This window comes from Gymnodraco acuticeps, unplaced genomic scaffold (genome assembly GCF_902827175.1).
Source record: "Gymnodraco acuticeps unplaced genomic scaffold, fGymAcu1.1, whole genome shotgun sequence".
In the NCBI taxonomy this organism is placed as follows: Eukaryota; Metazoa; Chordata; class Actinopteri; order Perciformes; family Bathydraconidae; genus Gymnodraco; species Gymnodraco acuticeps.
This window is the reverse complement of record NW_022990021.1, coordinates 3,453,608-3,476,059: the sequence shown is the minus strand read 5'-3', so window position 1 is coordinate 3,476,059 and position 22,452 is coordinate 3,453,608. Positions and strand designations below refer to the sequence as shown.

General features: G+C 40.0%; 1 protein-coding gene across 5 annotated transcripts in view; it reads left to right on the top strand.

Moving 5' to 3' along the window:
- Nucleotides 1-22,452, top strand: part of myo3a (myosin IIIA) — a 107,675-nt gene that overhangs the window by 62,858 nt on the left and 22,365 nt on the right. For 2 of the 5 annotated variants that reach the window (XM_034214037.1, XM_034214035.1), the window contains 19 exons: nucleotides 1,285-1,361; nucleotides 3,677-3,822; nucleotides 6,762-6,827; nucleotides 6,972-7,127; nucleotides 7,506-7,541; nucleotides 8,382-8,481; nucleotides 9,763-9,879; nucleotides 10,362-10,466; nucleotides 10,757-10,840; nucleotides 11,297-11,499; nucleotides 14,760-14,858; nucleotides 14,976-15,090; nucleotides 15,919-16,045; nucleotides 16,437-16,647; nucleotides 17,311-17,458; nucleotides 20,546-20,699; nucleotides 21,063-21,151; nucleotides 21,257-21,386; nucleotides 21,908-21,990. In XM_034214037.1, coding sequence (XP_034069928.1) covers nucleotides 1,285-1,361; nucleotides 3,677-3,822; nucleotides 6,762-6,827; nucleotides 6,972-7,127; nucleotides 7,506-7,541; nucleotides 8,382-8,481; nucleotides 9,763-9,879; nucleotides 10,362-10,466; nucleotides 10,757-10,840; nucleotides 11,297-11,499; nucleotides 14,760-14,858; nucleotides 14,976-15,090; nucleotides 15,919-16,045; nucleotides 16,437-16,647; nucleotides 17,311-17,458; nucleotides 20,546-20,699; nucleotides 21,063-21,151; nucleotides 21,257-21,386; nucleotides 21,908-21,990 — 2,246 coding nt within the window. The remainder of the gene's footprint in view (nucleotides 1-1,284; nucleotides 1,362-3,676; nucleotides 3,823-6,761; nucleotides 6,828-6,971; nucleotides 7,128-7,505; nucleotides 7,542-8,381; nucleotides 8,482-9,762; nucleotides 9,880-10,361; nucleotides 10,467-10,756; nucleotides 10,841-11,296; nucleotides 11,500-14,759; nucleotides 14,859-14,975; nucleotides 15,091-15,918; nucleotides 16,046-16,436; nucleotides 16,648-17,310; nucleotides 17,459-20,545; nucleotides 20,700-21,062; nucleotides 21,152-21,256; nucleotides 21,387-21,907; nucleotides 21,991-22,452) is intronic. The other 3 variants (XM_034214036.1, XM_034214039.1, XM_034214038.1) reach the window with 3 other exon arrangements.

Below are 22,452 nucleotides of genomic sequence, written 5' to 3'. Positions count from 1 at the left end.
CATGACACATTCTCACATCTGGGTACTATGTTGGTACATTTTTAGATAAAACCCCTTTGGATCACTATGGCTTTGATTGAGCTGTAACAAGTTGTGCAGCAACATTTAGAGTCAGTTTTACACGTCACATGCATATACTATATTTTAAGAATGATAAACTACTTGGTTAGTATTAGCTGCACGTTTGGTAAGGAGAAGATTACAGTTGGTCTGAGGGATAAGTCTGTTTTTTATGTGGAAATATATCACAGCAAAATGTTAGTTAAGTAAGTAGCATGTAATGCAAGTGCCCCCTGGGGGAACATCCTGTGCTTTTTAAATGTTAGGGTACTTTGCACTCCTCACTGCTACCTTTGTTCCCTGCATTATAACACAAACATATTTCATAATACCTTAAAGCATAGGGTCCCTGACCAATCTGCCATATTTGACATATTGTGAGTGACAATGGGCTGGACATGCTGTACAAGACAAAAACATTTTTCTGCAACAGCATGTCGTGCATCAGCCGATCACCTTTTGTTTGTTTGTAGCTGCTTTGGTCTCGAGGCTCTGCTTTTGTCCTAGTTGCTGCTTTAGCTGAGCCAGCCCTGGGATACATTACAGTGTGGCATGACACTGATTTGTCTGGACTGGAAGGAAGTCACGATTGTAGGTCAGCATGTTCCTTGTCAGGCATCGTACCGCACATCACCACACACATAAGGACACACAAGCATTCTCTACGATCCCTCTTTTGCTCAATTTAAACATCTTGTCCTATTATTTACATTTAGATAAACCCGAAGCTTCTAAATAACTTGAATCCATAACATGTTGTTCTGAGAGACAGTGAAACGTTGTCTCCTGACAAAACCAGTTTACAGCTGAATTGTATTCAAATGTTGTTCTTGAAATGCCCCTCAAAATCACCTGCAGTCACATAGGAATGTGTAATGCAAAGCAATCTATCATTTGTAGGGGATAAACATTGCAGTTTGTTGGCACTGTGTGTATATGAGTGTGTGTGTTTTGTTTTCCCTCCTTGTCACTATAGTGACAGCTCAATCAGTGGTACACGTGAACGCTCTGAGATCCATTCAGCCACGTATCAGTTGAGCAGTACCCCACTGTGTACTGTTTCCCTCTTCACAGATCATCACTTTTACCAGCCAGACTGATGTTTGTGGGGGGAAAAAAACAAATGTCAAAGATATTTACTGAGATAGTGAAAATGGTCTCCAATGAGTGCACGTTCTGAGAGCGAGGCTGAAGTGTCTACGGTGTGCATTCTCTTCCCTGCAGGTGTTTCTGCCCAGCTGACAAATACCCGACTGAGGAGGAACACCTCTGTGGGAACTCCCTTCTGGATGGCTCCCGAGGTACAGTAAAACTCCCTTTCCACTACATTAGCCTGGAGCAGATCCCACTGGGCCACACTTAATAATCATCAAAGAGATAACACTGTCAAATACAATGTGCATGAAAAAAAGGGATTGCCGTCATTCATTTCCTGTCCAAGCATAGCTCAGTGCACCAGCAGGTTTCATACCCTCTTTGTAGAAATACTTCAAGAACTCGTATAGTTTTTATGGTAACTTATTTTCTCCTGTGTTATGAAAGGGACAACAAAAAGCGAGGCGGTCTCTCAGCTGTAGGATCTTGTTATTGATTCATCTGCCTGGAGTTTACTTTGTAGCACTGGTTGATTCTGTTTGGTAATTTGTATCTTTCTCCCCTCCCAGCTGTTTCTGTGTTTTGTTTCATACCTTTGATGTTTTAAGTTGATGAGCACATCCAAGTATCTCAAGGAAGTACACAGCTTAATATTCGGATGGACAGATTGACATATAATAACACGGTTTATTGCCAGTGCAGGAAGCAGTGTGCCCTCCAATCTTAATAGGCAAGTTCGAAAGTAAGATCGTTTGAGATGTTTTCTTCTCAAGTTATACCAGAGATTAAAAGGGGATTCAACCGAATAATACACATACATGTTTATTCATTCCTATGGGAAAACTACAGCATATTTGAAAACAGTTGCATTAAGTCTGTTACATTGGGGGTTTGTAGAAAGCTGACCAGGCTAGTGGAGAAGAGTGTCCTTTATCTGGTAGTTGCCATTTCTTTTTTGTTGACATATCATCGGTTGACATGTTGAAAGCCTTTTAATCAGAATGTAATCTTTCTACTATTAAAACAAGGTATCATAAGCTTACTCTGGTGATTATTTCTGCCTGTAACTAGCTGTCAAAGTGGCTAGTTGTCACTCTTTCTAGCCTTATTAATGATTAATGATTTGAAGAAGGTTCAGTAACACCTGGTAACTTGGTATTTTACCGCATGCTAAGTGCTATCTGTGTGTGTTCGGCAAGACTAGAGCCATGCTTGGGGTTATGACACTGACGGCTTTCATTCATATTTAATTGAACTGAACCCACGACACTTCAGGAAAACCTCAACACGTAATGGCATCCCATACCCAGCCGTCTGCACACCTGGACCTCAAGGCGATTCTCTGGAGGGATACGATGTGTAGTTTAAAGGAGTGGGGATGCTGCCCTCTTGATTTTCCCTTCATTAAGGCAACTTGCATGTTCAATTGTAAAATCGAAATGGACATTTTTACATGAGCTTTGCATGCCTTGCAAATTGTGCATCACAGTATACGTGACGTGTTTGGTGAAGATTTTAATGTGATTTGGGTAAAGTGTTAAATAAAGTTGCTCAGATGCTCTCTCTCAACTTGAAAGTCTTTGATTGAAAGCTTTATTCACTTTGGGAGATTTGTATCAAGGATGCTTGTATTACCAATACAACAATATTTGTTTTGACTTTTTTTTAATTAAAGATATTATATAATATAGTATTGCATTTATAGGGACACATTCTTACCTACTTTCTCAAGAAGATCTTGTTTTGCAACTTTGATTTGTACAGGTAAGTTGTGCTTTTCTCCTTATTTTCTTTTTATCATTTTAAATACCAAAATTGTCTTTATGAGAACTGCTTTAACTTTGATATTCTGTGTGTGTCCACATTTGTGTTTCAGGATGTTTTATTAGTGATCTAATTAAGATTTGTCCGCTTCTCTTGACTTTGTACATAAAACAAACAGTTTTGATTGATTTTAAACATACTTGCAGTAAAGGTGAATGTGTGTTTTTGCTGAGAAATGCATCATATTGTTGATGGGGTACCATGTTGCCCTAAGGACACTGAAGATTGTTGTTGTGTTTGTTTGTGTGTGGGCACTCTAATGCCCACAGCAGATTATGATGAGACTGCAGCTTTGGCTGAGCTCTGTTACACTCTATAACAGGTTCCTTTGATATTTTGATACATTTTGCTCTTTTTAATGTTTGTTTCATGAATGTCCTTAATAAGGAAGTAGGGCCAAACTTCACCTCTTTACTCCAGAAGTATGTGCCGTATAGCAGAATATTCAACCTGTTGGATGAGTCTTTATTCTCCAAAACAAAAGTGTAATGTTATTTTGACATAATAAATGGTGAAGCTATGAAAGTCAAAGGCAATACAATGTTATACCTCCCACGATAACTGTCTAAGATATCAATTGACGGCTGGCTGTTTGACAAAGTAATATATATATAATATACAGGGCTGTTTTTTATTTCAATATTTTATCCTTATATTTTTGTGTTTTTTGTTTTACTTTGTCCTTCGTCTGCTGTAGGTAATAGCGTGTGAGCAGCAGTTGGACTCAACCTACGATGCTCGCTGTGATGTGTGGTCACTCGGCATCACTGCCATAGAGCTGGGAGATGGAGACCCTCCCCTCTCTGAACTCCACCCAATGAGAGCCCTCTTCAAAATACCCAGGTGAGCTTCCATGTCACATATATTGAATTACATTTTATTTTTATTTGATAAGCACGATGCAATCTAACATAATTTAAAGCTTTTGCTACACAATACAATTTAGAGGTATTCTACTGTTATGATCAATACTCTACCAAGGTGCTGATGAAGTTACAGTATAGCTTAAGGTAACAGTGCTAACCAGTTAGCCACAGCACTGTGCTAAATGTGTTTTTCTGGATTAAAAACCTCATATTCAGATTTGATAGGAACTAAAAGTTGTAGTTATTATGGTAGGATTGGATAAGTGTATTACTTTGACTTGACTAATGATTTATTGAATGAATCCTTATTCATTCAGCAAAACACAGTTTGCTCGAACATAGTGGATTTCATGGAGACACAACTGCCCTATTTGTATTTATAACTTGCAACATGCATTTTCCTATCTTCCTTTTTTAATACAAAATATTAATGACAGTGTCAAAGTGAAGAAACAACAGTGTCTTTATTCCGTTGGCATGTTTTTCACTTCATGTGGTGACTTCCTAATTACAACCTGTGAACTGAGAAATCCGTGCTACATTATTGTAGTGTTATTAAACCGTCATCTGGCTGCCATCTACCATAGAAGACCAAGCAATCACAAGTATTAATACATATAATTCAGTTGAATGTTTTGCATGCAGTGAGTTTATTAGTTACAAATGATATGGAATTATAAAACAATACCCACAATTTGAATATGACAAGACCATGAAATTGTCTTTATTCTACACAATTGCTAATATGTTGAATTTTATTTCGCCAACATAATGTATGGCATTTTCACTTCAAAAATAAAGATGCATTTGCTTTATTTTTGTTGATTGATTGTCTGAATTTTTTTTAATTTCAGCTGATACTGTTTTATGCAGATCTAAGACCTTTTCTTAATTAACAGTGAGTTAAAGAACCAATAACAATATCATTTTTTTTTTTATTAAATAGGTATAATACGATCATCAAAATATACTTAAAGGGCCAACAGTAAAAGTACTTATTGTGCCTAATGGCACATTTCTGTAAAAATTAAATTGCTTAATAATATTGTTTAATTAAGGCAATCTTGGTTACTTTTCATCTTGCTCAGTAGCTTACTCAGAATACACAGGTTAGGTGTAGCTGCAATAGTGCAATCCAGGAAAGCTCCTGCTCCCAAGCACAATGATTTGCCTCTCTTTGCAGACTGTCACCTGACAAAGCGCAGTCTTTTTATTTCAAATTGCTTTTTTCCGCTTGCAGGGGTTTTTCCATAAACCCCTCCCCTCCTGGCACTGATCCCATTCATCCTGTGGGTGGAGGCCAAGAGCACAGCCACCCGTTTCTCATCTGTATGTTTTGGGGGGCTGAAGGTGAAAAATAATTGTTTATCGTCTCCTGATTCCAGTGTGAGAGCAGCATAAGCACTTACAGTCACTGTCATATTGAAGGCACAGCACTTTGTCCATCACTGCCCTGAAACGGTGTGCTCCTTCACATACACACACACACACACACACATACACACACACACACACACACACACACACACACACACACACACACACCACACACACACACACACACACACACACACACACACACACACACACGCTCTGGGGGTCGTGCTCCACAGGAGACATCACACAGCTTCCTCAGAATCTATGTGACTGCTGCAGCCAGAGCTCCAGGCGCTCTGTTCACACTCCTCTCCTCTCACCACTCTGGGTTCATCGTCAAGCCATGCTGAGGGCATCCATTTCACAACACTCTGTCTTATTTCATTCAGGGTAGCTTAAACAGAGCCAGATAGAAACTTAGGATAATCAAGGACAACCATTTTGATTGTTTTTTTTCTTCAGCAAATCTTTCTTTTGATCAATGCAAACATCTTTATGTTGTTTTGTCCTCTATCTTGTCCACTCACTTTCATATAGCAGAATTGAATTATGATATTGTGCAATCCAAAATTACAACTTGCGTGACACAGTATAAACAAAACAAACTTTACAAGCAGAGTTATAAGCAATAGCTTTATTGTGTGCACATGTTTGGTTGACTACAGTAGACACAGTGTTTGAAATATAGTATTGGGTTTATTGTTACTTTTAAACAACAGGATTGCAGGGAAATCACATCAAAATATGAAGGAGAGGACAGTAGAAGACAGTAGAGTCATTCCAAAAGTTGAGAAACAATTTAGAAAATGAGCTAGCGAGCTGAGATTTTTTTTAATGGAGGCAAGTTAGAGAGTTAGCATTTAAGTTAGCTACCTAGGATTTGGTCAGACAAGTCATATAAGCCAACTTTTGGTTTGTGGCCTGAAAGAAATTGAGGCAAATTACATAGACTCGAATATCCAGTATGTCTCAAGCATTTGCTGTCTTAGTTTGGGTGTGTTGTGTGATAAACAGGAGATGCATGTCCCCTGATTCAACATATTTATCGCTGTTAGAGCCAACAGGAAAAAAGGCCCTGATACATTGGCAGGCAGCATTGAACTCCCCTACACTTGCAAGGAAACCTCTTGCAAGTACTTAAAGCAGAACAAGGAATTCAAGCAAATTAGCTTAGCTGTTTGCCGGCTGTTAGGGCTTGATATGCTTGAACCCATGTACGACCTGTCTCTGTTTGAATGAGATTTTTACATGAGGAAACCTTAAGCTTTTAAGATCTGGCTATATATTTGATAGCCAGTGGTACTAACTATTGCTTTTATGTCAACAAAATGTAGCTGTATCAATTCTACCTAGCTGCTAAGGGGCTGGGACGTGTCTGTGCCACTGCAGAAAATCCCGTGGATGTCAGCGATGCTGAGTTGTTAAGATGTTCCTCCCTCGTTACAATCTGTGCCTCTACCTTTTGTTCTCCGGCCCACCTGCGTAAATCCCATCTCATCTTATCTTTCCATTTATCTTTGCAATTCCCTCCTTTAACAGAAATCCTCCGCCTACTCTCCACCAGCCGGAGCTGTGGTCAGACAACTTTAATGACTTCATCGGCAAGTGAGTGTGGATGCTTGTGTGTTTGTAACGCCTCTGTGAATAATACATATTTTCACTGTAGGTGCTTTACCAGGCGCACTGTGAATACAAATCCAATAAATGCATTGCACTCCTCTTCCCACCTTTTGTTCTTCTTCCCCTCAGATGTCTGATTAAGGACTTTGAGCTGAGACCAAATGTGCTAGACCTCCTCCAGCATGTGTACATCAAACAGACTGTTGGCAAAGTGAAAATACTGCAGAAGCAACTGATCGAACTCATTGACCTCAACCAACAAATAGGAGTGATTGATAAAACAAGGTATTGTCTTAACTGTGGTTGTATGTATAAGTTTTTTCCTTCCAAAAAAACTCACATTTCTACATGCACACTCCTCTCCTCTTCGAGTGTTTGATATATGTAGTTATAAAACCCTAAAAAAAACTTGAAGTCTGCAAGCCTTCCTGTCAGCAGGGTTTATATAGTCGGCTGCAGCTTAGCTTTTGCAGTCAGTATAATCCAAATTACCCTCCCTGCTGGATTTTTTACAAGCCCCATCACTCTCATAAACAAGCGCTCCATCCTGCTCCAGCTTCATTCGAGGTGCAGGCTCGTGTCACATGAGTCAAAATACTGGCCCAGAAAGTATGTACTGCCCGTACGGATCATGAAATGTTAATCCTATTTCTGTCGTTTAAGCCATCATGGAAAGACAAGCAGAGAAAGTAATGACAGGTAACAAAAGCCTATTATGACCTTTATGCCACAGTAGGAGTACAGTAGATCCTAATTGGCGTTGTAGTTGTGATCACACATGTATTTGCAAAACTACATGGCTGATCTTAGACTGTGTATGTGCTCCCACCCTGCCATCAAAAACATTGTTGTCTTGTTTTCTGAGTCATGTTGTCTCATTGTTTTTTAACCTATTTGACTTACCGTGTAACTAAGGTCGTGACCGTCACTGTGAACCAACTACAGTATTTGATAAGCTCCAATTCTCACCAGCACTTACCATTAATGTTTCAATAAATGGTCTTCTAGCAGAGAATAAAAAGTATTACCACCATAACAAACTAAGTAATATCTGGTAATAAGAAATAACTCACAAACTTATCACATATTATGACAAAACAGTAGTGTGTAATGGAGTATGCTTAGAAACCACAGGCCTCCTGGAAGTTTATTAAATCAAATATACATCAATGAATGATCTTGTGTTGTTTATTTATCGCATAGGGCAAATAAATATATTGTTATTATTAAGTGGCCTTTAAAATGGTACAAAAGTGTTTTCCTGGAGGCAGACCTATATTCTGTCTCAGGAAATAAATAAATTGCGTACTGATCAATGCTATACAGAAATAAATATTAAGATATTTACGGTTGAACCTTTGCTTATCTTTGTTTAAGGTGTGTTTAAATGTACAAAATGCACCATACTATTGGCAGCGCTGTGCACTGCTTCAGTACTATATGTGCTTATAAGGCATGGAATTTAAATTCACATTACTTATATTGTCATCTAAACAATACATACATTACTCACTGAGAGTTGCTTGTGGGTTCTCTGAGTTCTAGGCATGAACGCATCCACACTAAAAGAGGAGGCCATATGAAGACTCAGACTGACGATGAGGTGGACGACCTCGCCACCCTAGAAGTTCTGGATGAGGTAAGAAAGTTCACAATCTATACATATAAATAGCTATTTATCTCAATACAAAACACTTATACGCGACTAAAGCCAAAAGGAAATAGCCCCTTGGAGTAAACTAATTAAAGTCAAATGGGGTAAATGGTAAACAGTTGTCAGATATAGTACAACTATAACAAATACTATCACATCATGTATTTCTCTATTTTAAGGCTGCCCTTTTTAATCTCACCTCAAGTCCATTTTGTGACTTCTCTGGAGCTTTCAATTGTTTCACATAAAAGTCATCAGCATAATAAGTTTCAAAGCAGAGGTGCAAAGTGTACTCTTGTACCGTGGATACTGCAGGCAGTATCAATATCAATCCATCAGAAGAACAGCTTAGAACATTTTAAATCAAACATCTTTATTTTGATGACGACTAACTAAGCAATCTCTATTTAGTAATCTCTATATAGGGAGACTGTGGCTTCGAGGGAGTGCGGTCGTCTTTCAACCAGAAGGTTGTGGGTTCGATCCCAGCCCGTGCAGCCAACATGTCGATGTATCCTTGGGCAAGATACTTAACCCTGAGTTGCTCCCGATAGCCAACGGTGTGTGAATGTTAGGTCCTAGAGCAAGTGGTACTACTCTGTATGAATGGGTGTGAATGGGTGAATGACATGTAGTATGTAAAGCGCTTTGAGGGGTCGTAATGACTGGATAAAGCGCTATATAAGTACAGTCCATTTACCATTTATTTGCTGAGAAGACGGTGTGACACAATAAAATCTTCACAACAGATGCTAAGAGTTTGATTTGCAAAAATAATTTTCCTTCATTTTTACAAATATCGAAAAAGATAAAGCATTTTTGTGCTGGTCGTATTGATATGTTTCCCACTGTTAACTAGAACATTCAGCATCACTTCCCCCTGGTCACCTGTGCTGCTGTCAGTGAGAAATACACTGCAGTATCTTTTGCACAAATAACATTTAGAGCTATTTATCACTTCTGAGCGCTGCATTGACGTCTTGAATGATACAATCAGTCTCAGTTGCCAGCGGATATTTCCACCCATCCTTCAAGATGAGGAGGTCTGCTAGTGTGAGAGAGACAGTGCTTCCCTGCTGTTGTTTATCTACCTGTCCTGGCAGTGTGAAGACAGGAGAAAAAAAAATCACCGTTTGACACGAAGACAATGCATTAACAGGCGGCCTAGGCCTTGACTTGAGTCTGGACGTAAACTATAGTTATTTATCATAATGTGGTTGGATTATTGAGGAAACATTTGATACCTGTTGTGTGAATCTCTTTCAGAACACGGTCACAGAGCAGCTCCAGAGTCGCTATGGACGAGATCAAATTTACACATACGTGGGAGACATCCTCATCGCAGTCAATCCTTTCCATAAGATGGAGATATACACTCCTCAGGTTAGTGGATACACATCCGGTCTTTGTGTGTTCCTTTGTGGTCAATAACGCAGTGAATGAAGCCTAGCATATCTCATTAGTCCACAGCTCTTCATCTGGCTGCATCACATTTTGCCTCACCTGCACACACACACACACACACACACACACACACACACACACACACACACACACACACACACACACACACACACACACACACACTCACTCACTACCCCCGTCTGTCGGCCGCCGTCATACCTCACTGACTCTATCTCCTCTCAGTCTTTATGTTCTTCTTTGCTATAAGTTTGTTGCTATGTTCAAACCTTTTCTCCTATAACAGCAATATAATGCGTTACATCGATTTGCTTTTATTACCAAATTGCAAATCTACCCCACTATTATCTGAATTTTCCTCGTGAAATCTTCATTATGTTATCCATTACATTCATATTCATGTTTTAAACTGCTTTTCATTCTCAACCCTCCTCTCTTCACAGTTCACTAAAGTGTACATAGGGGCTAAGCGCACAGCTAACCCCCCACACATCTTTGCTGTGGCCGACGTCGCCTACCAGTCCATGGTGTCATACAACACAGACCAGGTAATGTGGCAATACTCAATGATTATTTAATAATAATAATAATCCTGAGTGCTGGAAGTTTCTTTAAGATCAAATAGTTTTCAGGCTATTCAAGTGCTAAACAGCTTTATGATACATACAAAATATATCATTTTTCATAGTGATAAAGTAACAGCGATAGTATTAGTATGAATAGTTAAAGTCTGATGAATATGAGTATCATCTTTTGGGTTATATTTATTATAAAATCTTTCACTTTGAATGTCAGTTAGAGCTTAGACATATTTGAACAGTTGTGACTCTGTACACAGTGTGTTGTGATCAGTGGGGAAAGTGGAGCTGGGAAAACAGAGAGTGCGCATCTGTTGGTACAGCAGCTGACAGTTCTTGGAAAGGTGAGTACTAAATACTGTCAATAACATTAACGTCATTACCAACAGGGATTATTCATGAAATGAAATCAATTAGAAACCATCTAAAGGATAGGTCGTTTGAATGAGTTTCTGAGCAGCAGGGCATCAATTACCCAAAGTAATTCAACCATTTTTATTTCAACTTTGGTACTCAAAGAAGAACCTCCACCTACTCTAACACACTGTTAATATGAGTGTAAGACTAGAAGCAATTTCAACTAAGATGTTCTAAGGGATGCCATTCATGATTTTCTACCAAATGAAAAAGAGAGTTCCCTTTCAATTCACCCTTTTCAAAGTAGAGAAATTAAATAAGCAATGGCAGTTCCATTTCCGAGGGAAATAACATGAATATAAAGGCACATTGCTTGATAATAGCATTATATATTCCACTGTATTGACTTACCAGTTACTTATGAGGAATCCTGTTTTATTCAGGCCAATAATCGGACACTTCAGGAGAAGATCCTGCTGGTCAACAGCCTGGTGGAAGCTTTTGGAAACGCCTGCACCGTCATCAATGACAACTCCAGCCGCTTTGGGAAGTACCTGGAGATGAAGTTCACCTGCGGAGGAACAGTGGTCGGGGCGCAGATATCCGAGTACCTGCTGGAGAAATCCAGAGTCATCCACCAGGCAGTGTAAATATCACTTATTTTCAATTCCGTCGATGTCTTTGTGTAATGTAAGCAATCTTTTCTGACATTTATATAAATGTTATTGTGTCTCTGGATGTTTTCTGAAAGAACATGGCAAAGAAGGTTCTTTGTATGCTTGCTGATCAGGTATCAGTGTGTAATAGCTTGTCTACTCTTCTTTTTACTTCTACGTCTCCGTTTGAAACCAGTGGCATTTACCTTCCACCTGCACTCCAGTCAATCCATCTTTTCTTCTTATCGTGTGCCTGGGGAGTGGAACAGGTCAAGTGGAGGGGCGAGCTTATTTCCTGCTTTATCAAAGAATGGGGTCTTGCAAGTGTCCGCAGCGGAGCTTCAAAGGCAGACTCTAGTATCTCATTAGAAGAGAGACACGCGGTTCAGAGGGTTTGATTTGGCTGCCAGCATTGTGTGTAGCTACACTTTTCTTCAGCCTGTTATGCATACTATTTTTTAAAGGAAATGGCAAACAAGCTGAATTCTTGTTGGAAAAAACAAATTAGTGCTAAGTGGCTGCCATAAGTCCCTCTGGCCAAGTACACAGGTTCAATTTCGAACTGCAGAAGGTTTAGGCATGCATTCTCCCTTTAACACGGTATCTCTGGATTAAAGGCAATCGCCCCTAAAAATATATATTTTTAAAAATGTTTTCACTGGCTGCTTACTGAGAAATCCCTTAACTTAAGGTTATTTAACAAAAGCTGAAAAATATAACTATAAATGTGCCCATATATAATTGTTCACCAATCAGTTAATTTAGAAATGTGATCTTATTGGGCTTAAAGAGCCTGTGACAGCATCCCAACAACTGTTGTGCAATGAAATATTGGGCTACTAGTAATCTCGAACCGTCAGTTTAAAAAAGAAAAAGCGATACCGTTCCGTTAAATATCAATAATTTCGAACATCGCGGGGAAATTCCTTCGACTCATTTTGAAGTTTTGGGGGAAGCCGGAAGTGACGTCAATGCGGGAACGCTTCACTGTGCGGAGAGAGAGCCAAACACCGACAAAGTGTGTTGTCATGCGTAGAAATGGTGAATTACTGAGTTTAGGCACGTTAATAACGTTTTAATGAAGTTGACTACAGTATATTCATATGTGTCAGTGCTTTCATGTCAATTCGGCGAACATAAACATAAATGATCGTGGTGAAGATGATGATTACATTAGGATTACAAATCGGTAGTGAGAGCTGCTGAATTTCCTCCCGTAGGATGTGATATAAAAACAAATCGATTATTTTTGTAGTTGTAAACTCAAGTGGATGAAACTACATTTATTAGTGCTTTCATGTCAATTCGGCGAACATATGATACATTAAATGATCGTGAGAATGATGATTAAAAATCGTTTGTTTGAGCCGGTCTGCATTTCCTGATGAGAAAACCACCCGATGCTTTTTGTAGTTGTAGTACACCAACATGGATTAAACGTGTGGTTTTTTCACCACAATGTTGGGGAAATTAATGGATAAAATGCACGGATTATTATTATTATTATTCCCACTCCGATCGGGACACCAGGTCCACCGTTTCCCCGCAGCGAGGCTCCCCCCGTTGACAGTTTACGTGGGCTGGGTGCAGTGGCGGACTGGCCATCGGGACGAATCCCGATGGGCCGGTACCGAAGTGGGCCGGTCGGATAAGTCACTAGCACATCCCCCATAGGCGGCGCGTGAGGTTCTGGGAAGGCTAAATTACTTTTTGTACCTGACGCTGCCCGCCTCCGTCGTCTATAGAAAAGAGATCAACTCAGTGTGCGGAGTTTAAATCTCTCAAGTCATATTACAGGATAACGGAAATACATTAGCCTACATCATCAATCAGATCATCGATCATATAATATCATAATATATCATATATTTCCTTATCTGAGTCAGCTTCTCCAGCCGTATCTGGCCGTGCAACACTTACAGTGTCACATAGGCCTACTGTATGCAGAAGTATTATTTTAAGCAACACGTTATGTTGACGAAACACTCGAGTCAAATGTAATTAAAGTCAGATCCACTCGTGTCTTAGACGTGAACGCGCTCTCAGCTGGTGAAAGAAACCCTGGCTTGATTTACCGAGTTGATAACCAGTGTCGTAGGACCGCTTAGCGAGATCTCGTTTGTTAGTTTGTTGTTGTTAGTTTGTTTGTTACTCAAACATATCCAGGGTCTGTTGAACTGGCTTCGTAGTACAGGGCACAGGTGGCTAGCAGCGCTAATGTCAAAGACACAGACATTGCATTATATTTGTATTTTACCAGGATGCAGTGACACAAATATTTACATATTTACATTTACTATCTACAGCACCCGCCGCCCCTGACATCCCCCACTCCCCCTGTTGACAATTTACTAGCGGTACCGAAGTGGGCTGGTCGAGAGTCCCGGGATGCTTTTTAGTCCCACTGGCTACATGACCGAATGATCGCCCATATTGACGCACCTAATTCCTAAACTTCTAACAGATACAACATAAACCGATCCTTCAGCCTCATATGAGCTCTCAGACACGTTCAAAATTAAACTGTCATCGCTGTCTGAGCTTGCTGCTGTGTGCACCATCGTGCGTTTACATGCAGATGCTGGGATCCTGAACGGTGCAGCTGGAGCGCTGTGCCCGCAATGACGTCACACATAATTTGGCGGGACTTGAAGAATCCCCGAGAAGATCCAGAAAATGGTCAACATTGAAGGGCAGATTAATGGTTATCAAAGTACAAATATCCAAATTCAGTTCAGTAACGGGTTTCAAGGGGACAATATTTACTCAAATTGATGGGTTTGGATGATGGGGGAAACTCGTGTCACAGGCTCTTTAAGCTAAAATGGCTAAAAACATGGTCGTACACTAGCTAGTGTATGCAATGTTAATCATTCATATCATGTATGAAATACTGCTCTCAGGATCACTGTAAAAACTCTTTCAATGCATTTGAGCCTGCAAGCTAACTCATTCATGTATTGTGTTATATTTCTGATTTGTCTTGTAACCGTTTACTACATTTCTAGTAATAAACTTCTAAACTGATCATTATGCGTAACATCTGTGAAATGCCTCTTTAAAAACAAATCTGAAAAGGTTTCAGCCTTATCAGAGGTACGACTTGTCTACGTGTTTAGTTTTGTTTGCCTGTTTTGTATTTGCTTTTCATTGTCTTTTTTGCTAAACAGGAGTAATATAGAGTAAAGGCTAAAATCTAATGCTTTCAGGACCTTCATTTCAAAGCTTCGTCTTTTTGTGTTTTCCACAGAGGGGAGAGGAACTTCCACATCTTCTACTACATTTATGCCGGCCTGGCTGACAGGAAGAAACTAGCCCATTACAGGCTCTCCGACAGCAAAACACCTAAGTGGGTTTGACATCCCTCAGCCCTCCTCTTAAACACTGTTATGTTCTACTCTCACTGCAAACCTCCTGCTTACTAAGGCCGCAATCTTGATCTTGGTGTTTCTTTTTTTATCTGCAGGTATCTGTGTAACGAGCATATTAAATTAGGGCCTGACATAGTGAGCAACACCTTCTACAAGGAGCAGTTTGATGCAGTGGAGCAGTGTTTCAAAGTCATTGGATTCAGCCTGGAGGTAAAAAACGACTGCATCAATTACTGGCCAAAAAGCTGAAAGTGTTTTTTTGACAGCATGACCTTGATTCAAACACTCATACAGAAGCACTCTCACACTCCTGTGTATATGGAAGACAACATGGAAGCATGTATACTATACAGAGAGTGCTTAAAAAAATACAACTGGCCTATTAGTAGTTCCTAAGGTCTACTATATGGCATGTGACGGAGCATGAAGCTACAAGCACATTGTTGTGCATTGTGAAGGCTAATGAGTCCCAAAGAACTGATTGCCTCTGGGAACTGCACGTCAAAAGTACTTATCCTGTAATCACTAGGCCGTACTCGAGTAACAACCTTCTCTCCTATAGTACATCTCGTCTTGCCTAAAATCACAGAGTGCACTTGATCATTGATGCAAGGTTATTTATTTTGAAACATTATTTTGACGAGTTCGATTATTAGAAAAGTTTTCCTTGCTAAGAGCTGCAGGGTACACAAAGGAATGGAGGCTAGAGAAGAGCACTTCTTATTTTAAATACCAATATGCATTAGTATTCTCTGAGACCTGTCCATTAAAAAAATACAAGCTAGCTGAATTTAAGAAATAGGTCTTGCCTGACACCTACAAACAACTGTATTCATGCTTCAGAAAATGCTAACGTGCTATAACTTTGTGAATGTGACATGCCTAATTCAAGTACTGCTGTGTTAGAAAGGTTGATAATAGAGTAAAACATAGACATTATAGACTCATTTATAGACTCATTTCCATCCTGATATGTCAGAATGAGGTTGTAATAGGTACCTAACACTAGATAACTCTGGGGTTGTATCACTTCTGCAGGAGCTGGGCAGTGTTTACAGCACTCTGGCCGCCATCCTCAACTCTGGCGATATCGAGTTTTCTCCGGTTGCGACGGAGCATCAAACCGACAAGAGCAACATATCCAATAATTCTGTCCTGGAGAACGGTGAGAGGATAGAGAGGCATGGTACAGGAAGATGTCAAACCAAACTTTAGTCTGAGTTTCCTCTGCTACACACTCATTAAACCTTTGTTTGGAACTAAGTCATCTATCATTTCAAACAGGCAATTGTAGTCATACAGAAGCATCATTACCAAACATATAGGACATTGTTTCCCTCCTGTAATGTATTTTCTAAATGTAGACATCTGTTCCGACTGATAATTTACAAAGCTGTCTAGATTTTTATTGTTTATTTAATGTGATCGATGAGCGAGAAAAAAAAGGTTACTTGTTACTTGTGCAAGGTTGGTATTTGCACACCCTGCATGTATTGCTTGTAGTGATTCTACTTTACACATGTGCACTTCATTTCCTTTTATAATGCGTCTTTTAGTGGCATCCCTGCTGTGTATCCGCTCTGATGAGCTCCAGGAAGCCCTGACCTCCCACTGTGTTGTGGCCCGGGGAGAGACCATCGTCAGGCCCAACACGGTGGAAAAGGCGGCGGAGGTGAGAGACGCCATGGGCAAGGCTCTGTACGGCCGCCTCTTCAGCTGGATAGTCAACCGCATCAACGCACTGCTGCAACCCGACAGCCAGCTAGGGTGAGATCACAAGCAGGAGATGTGATGTGGTGTGTTTGCCTGAAATGAGAGCAGAAAGAGGTCATCTTAGAAATGTTTTTATCGAGGAAATAGTGTGCACAAATGTGAATCCTCTCTGGATAACTTGTGATTTGATAATGACTTTGTTTTATTACCAAATAACTGCCAAATGAATGGCATCCCCATTATCTGCAGCTGTACATGTGGTTAGTGTGTATAAGCAACATATTAATGCACTCATAGTGCAAAAATAGTGTCACCACATAGCAGCTATGCATTATCATGTTAGCATTGTCCTTCTAAATCACAATAGCAAGCTAAGATTAGTATTCAGCTCATATTAAAATTAAAATAGACTGTATGAATGAAATGTATTTTACACATGCAGCCTTTGAAAAGAAGACATAACTAAAGTATGCTTTATTTTCAAGCTTTAGGTTGAAAGTAGGCAGAAATCTCTTCTGGTGTTGACAAGTTATGAGGGAACTGATTTGTTGTGGTGATTAGTGGCATTGTTTCTGACCACTGATAATGGTTACCTATATATTGTTTTGGGCTCTGTCAACCTGCAGTTGTAATTCGACACAAAATACATTAAACACATTAATGTTTAAGTAAAAAAAGTATTAAATTGAATTAACTTTTCATTTATCTCATCTCCAGAGAGGATGAAAAGGGCTTGAACATCGGCATACTGGACATCTTTGGCTTTGAGAACTTTAAGAAGAACTCTTTCGAGCAGCTCTGCATCAACATCGCCAACGAGCAGATCCAGTTTTACTTCAACCAGCACATATTTGCTTGGGAGCAGGTAAAGGCTTGGCCCAGCATCCATCTAAAACTGTCACTGAATTCAACAAATGCTCTCTGAGGGTTGAGTCCTTCCTGGAAAGCACTTTCTATGCATTTTTCACCTTGGTACTACCTCATTTCCATATTAATTGTGATAACATGTCACCATTTGTCTCTGCGCTTTACGAGAGATGGCGAGGGGTAAAATATGCTGCTGTCTTTTATTACGGGAGAATGAGGATCGCGATTCTCCCTTTGTGCCGGCTCGTGGGTGTGTTTTGCCTTGGGGGGGGCAGAGAATGGTTTGCTAATGTTAAATGATTTGGTCTCACCCATTGAGAGGAGCTATAAATCATCTACAACGATGGTCAATTAGGAGTTGAAGACATTAACGTTTGACTTAATCTCACTCCTGGGTATTGTTGGCACCAGGCCCAGAAATACATTTGTCCTATACTTCTACCATATAGACAAAGCATAGGGGGAATTCTTGAGCTATGGCATTAAAAGCATTACGCAACTTCTCTCATTTACAATGGAGCAGATTTCAATGTTTACATACAGTATCCACATGTGTGCATGACAGATTTTCTCATGTGGATCGTTTACTTCAAAGTTGGTAGGTCAGGCAAGAATAAGCTTGCTGATTGGATGTCATTTTTCACATTTTGTCCTTTTCTTCTCTAACTAGAAGTCTCCAGTTATGTTGATGAGTCATAGGAGGTCTGAGTCAGTTAACCTGAGGTGATCTGGTTATCTTAATATACACTGCAGCCCTAAGCCCAGTTTGCCCTCATGGCCAGATTTATCTGAAGGGGGGAAGGGAATTGTGTCACCAAGTACAATATACCGCAACTAAGGGACAACTCTGTTCTGTTATTGTTTGCTTGGTAATGACTTCAGATGTGTACATTATAGGCTTTGTGAACAATCAGCTAGACATAAAGAAAATACAAAGTAAAAGATCAGAAAATGGCTGTTAAGAATAAAAAATGTATTGAAAAAATACAACTTTGCAAACAAACAAATGAAACCACAGAACAGGACCGACAGCATCTGACTGTGAAATGCTGGTCTGTCAATATACTGTAACTGTGCAGGACATACATAATCAATGCTACCTATCTGTGCTTTTCCTTTATTACTCCTGCCACAAAGCACTCAAATTCAGGCTAAATTATTGTATGAATAGCAGTGATCCAGGTTACAAATAAAAGATAGATGTTTGTTTCTTTTTTGTATTGGGGTGTTGAGGTTCTTTATTTCCTTGTCCAAGGAGGTTATGTTTTCTTCGTTTGGTTTGTTTGTATGTTTGTCAGCAGGAAACAATGCTGACCTTCACATGAAGCATGGACAAGTGGATTTGAATCAGTTGGGGATAGGCCTACACAACTTATTTTTTTACTTTTGTTAACAATGCATGATAGAAAATTCTGCCGAGTTAGAAAAGTGATGCCAGTTTAATTTTGGCAGATGCTATTTGCACCCGGGTGTCCGTAGCTAACAATGCTATTTACACCCGGGTGTCCGTAGCTAACATTGTATGGAACGCCATTTGCGCCATAATTCGCGCGTAGTTTCGCGCGGATTAACGGGGAGGTCCGTTTATTCGCGCGAATAAACGGGCGAATTATGGCGCAAATGGAGTTCCATACTTTACACCCGGGTGTCCGTAGCTAACAATGCTATTTACACCCGGGTGTCCGTAGCTAACAATGCTATTTACACCCGGGTGTCCGTAGATAACAATGCTCTTTACACCCGGGTGTCCGTAGCTAACAATGCTCTTTACATCCGGGTGTCCGTAGCTAACAATGCTCTTTACACCCGGGTGTCCGTAGCTAACAATGCTATTTACACCCGGGTGTCCGTAGCTAACAATGCTCTTTACACCCGGGTGTAAATGTATTTATGAAAGACATTTTTTTTTAAATTTATGGACATTTTGATAATTTCATTCCCTTGTGCTGTTGCGTCAAATTGTAATTCCCTTATGGTGGATGTATAAATGCACATCTTATCTTAAGCACTGTAGCTATTTACACCCGGGTGTCTCTTCTTGCCCTTTCTACGATGGCTTGGTAAGGTTACCTGAACATCAGGGACAAAAAACACCTATGTTATATTGTGAACATGGCGGTGGTGGCGAAGTCGATAGGGACTTGGCTTGGCAACTGGAAGGTCACCAGTTCAAGTCCCGGCAAGACCAAGTGCTACCGAGGTGTCCCTGAGCAAGGCACCGTTCCCTACACTGCTCCCCGAGCGCCGTTCATGGCAGCACACTGATCCTGCCAGCGTCCAGCAGGACCACATGAAGAGCCTCAGGGCACCATTGGCACCATTTGTTAGTCACTGTTTACTGTTGTGGTATTTTGTAAATAAATATACTAAAAATCATCAAGTCTGATAACTTCTTTCTGACTGTTGTGGCAGATCAATTTCATCAGGGGGGTCTGTCAGGGGGGTCTGTGGGACATGTATTACCTTACAGCCATTAAGATGGACTTTTATTAATCCCTCGTGGGGAAATTGTTGGCTAGGATGGGTCAAATGCAGAGAAACAATTTCCCCACGAGGGATTAATAAAAGTCCATCTTAATGGCTGTAAGGTAATACATGTCCCACAGACCCCCCTGATGAAAGGGGGTTAATTAATCTGACACAACAGTCAGAAAGAAGTTATCAGACTTGATGATTTTTAGTATATTTATTTACAAAATACCACAACAGTAAACAGTGACTAACAAATGGTGCCAATGAGTCTATGTACCCCCTGAGGCTCTTCATGTGGTCCTGCTGGACGCTGGCAGGATCCGCGTCTTTTAGCAGGGCTTCAGCATTCTGAAAAGACACAATTACACATTTATTTACAATATACAGTAGAAATTCATTTTACAAATGATTTCATGTCCCAACCTTGTGTGACTTTAAGTTGAACCCACAAACAAACAAAAAGACTCAATAAAAAGGCACTTTTAAAATATGTGCTTTTAAAAACAGTAATTTTCATCATTTTTGTATCTGAAACACAACATTGCACCATACTTATGTTATGATTGTCTTGCAGAAAGAAAGGACTTTAACCAGATATGCCATGTCTTTCCAGGATGAGTACCTGAATGAGGAGGTGGACGCTCGGATGATCGAGTATGAGGACAACAGGCCCCTCCTGGACCTGTTCCTGCAGAAGCCCATGGGGATGCTTTCCCTTCTGGATGAGGAGAGTCGCTTCCCACAGGCCACTGACCAGACCCTCGTAGGTCAGTGTCTCCAGATCATGATTCTTGGCCATCTGTTTTGGGAAGGATTCACTGTATACAACCTTTATTTGCACAGAAGATGTGGACTTCGCAGTAACACTTTTTGTCATTTGATCTCTCATGTCTTAGTAATGTTCAGGCTTAACAGCCATCATTTGGGGATTTTGGGAAAATATAATTTAGGAAACAGAAGTTTTTAGTTGAGCACATTGTCAAAGACAACAGGCTGTATTTCATACTGAAGGTTATAAAACCACTTTTAGATAAGTAAATATAATAGTAAAGCATAGTAGACTTGTGAAATCATGCTGACATCATATTGGCTGTGGGGTTAACTATGTTATATTTCATTTCACATTTTAGAGAAATTTGAAGATAACCTGAAGACCAAAAGCTTCTGGAGACCAAAGAGGGTGGACCTTGGCTTTGGTATTCACCACTACGCTGGAAAGGTACTTGATATTTGATTTAATAATATGTGTGCACAGAAGCTTTATTTCATGTAACGCTGATTAATATGAGTTTTTATATCATTATTCTCCCTCTCAAATTCTAAGGTGATTTACAACGCTGCAGGCTTCTTGGCCAAGAACAGAGACATGTTACCAGCCGACATCATCCTGCTGCTGAGGTCGTCAGAAAATGAGCTCACTCGCAAACTTGTCACCCATCCGCTCACCAAAACAGGTAAAGAGGAAAGGAAATAGGGAAAGAAAAAAGGAGGAAGTTTGTTTAAAAGCAGCACTTAATACATACTTAACATAAAATAACAGGATATTGTTACCTATTGTAGCAAGGCTTTCCTCTCTTATCCGCCAGACTTTGTTTCATAAACTGTTCTTGGCAGTGAGAGTGCGTTTCTTTTGGCAGAGCAGGCTGCCAGCTCTGTCCGAATCGAGTCACATAATCACTCTTTTAGTGTAGTCTTAAAGCTATTGTTGGGAGCGTTTCACTCTTAATCAACAGTAACGCACTTAAACGGAAATACTACTGACCCCTTTGCTATCTGCTCCATTTATCTCAGTTTTGAATCACCATAAGTTTAATCTTTTTTAAGATGTTCAGTATCACAGGACATGTTTCACCTCACTAATTGATCCGGACAGATAAGAATATGCCGTCCTCTTACTGTGAATGATCCTTCAATGTATATCCACCCCTTGCCTGGTGGTCAACTGACTCTCATGCTCAATTTGTTTATTCCACAGGCAACCTTGCCCACACCAAGGGTAAAGGCATAAACACAATGCGCAGCCCGCGGACCCCGTCACGCACCATCACATTCGCCAAGGTACTAACAGCAATATCTGCATTATTACTGTACTATCTTCCTCATCAAGACCTTACCTTGACAAGTTGTTCAATCTATTTTTCTCTTCTTACTGCCAGAACTCCAAACTACTTTTGAATTACAATCAAGCCCCTTTTGTCTTTTGAATGTGTTTAACTTATTTTTACTTTGATTATAGCTTCTCCTTTTCTAACCTTCTGTGTCTTCTTTTCTCTCTGTCTCTGCATTTCTGTTGCAAAAGATGGGAGTGCTTTCTTTATACAATTCCTTTTCTTTCAGTGAGGTAATCAACATATTTAGGTAGTTTGTTTTTGTGTGTGTCCAGACAACTTTACTAACTTTAGATCTCCTAAACTATAGAAAGATACCCAACTGTAGTGATTTGTATTTTGAATTGCTCACCCATACATCCTGTTGCGTGTGTGCCACCTGTAGACACTTCCCCATCTTCATGTAGTCCTC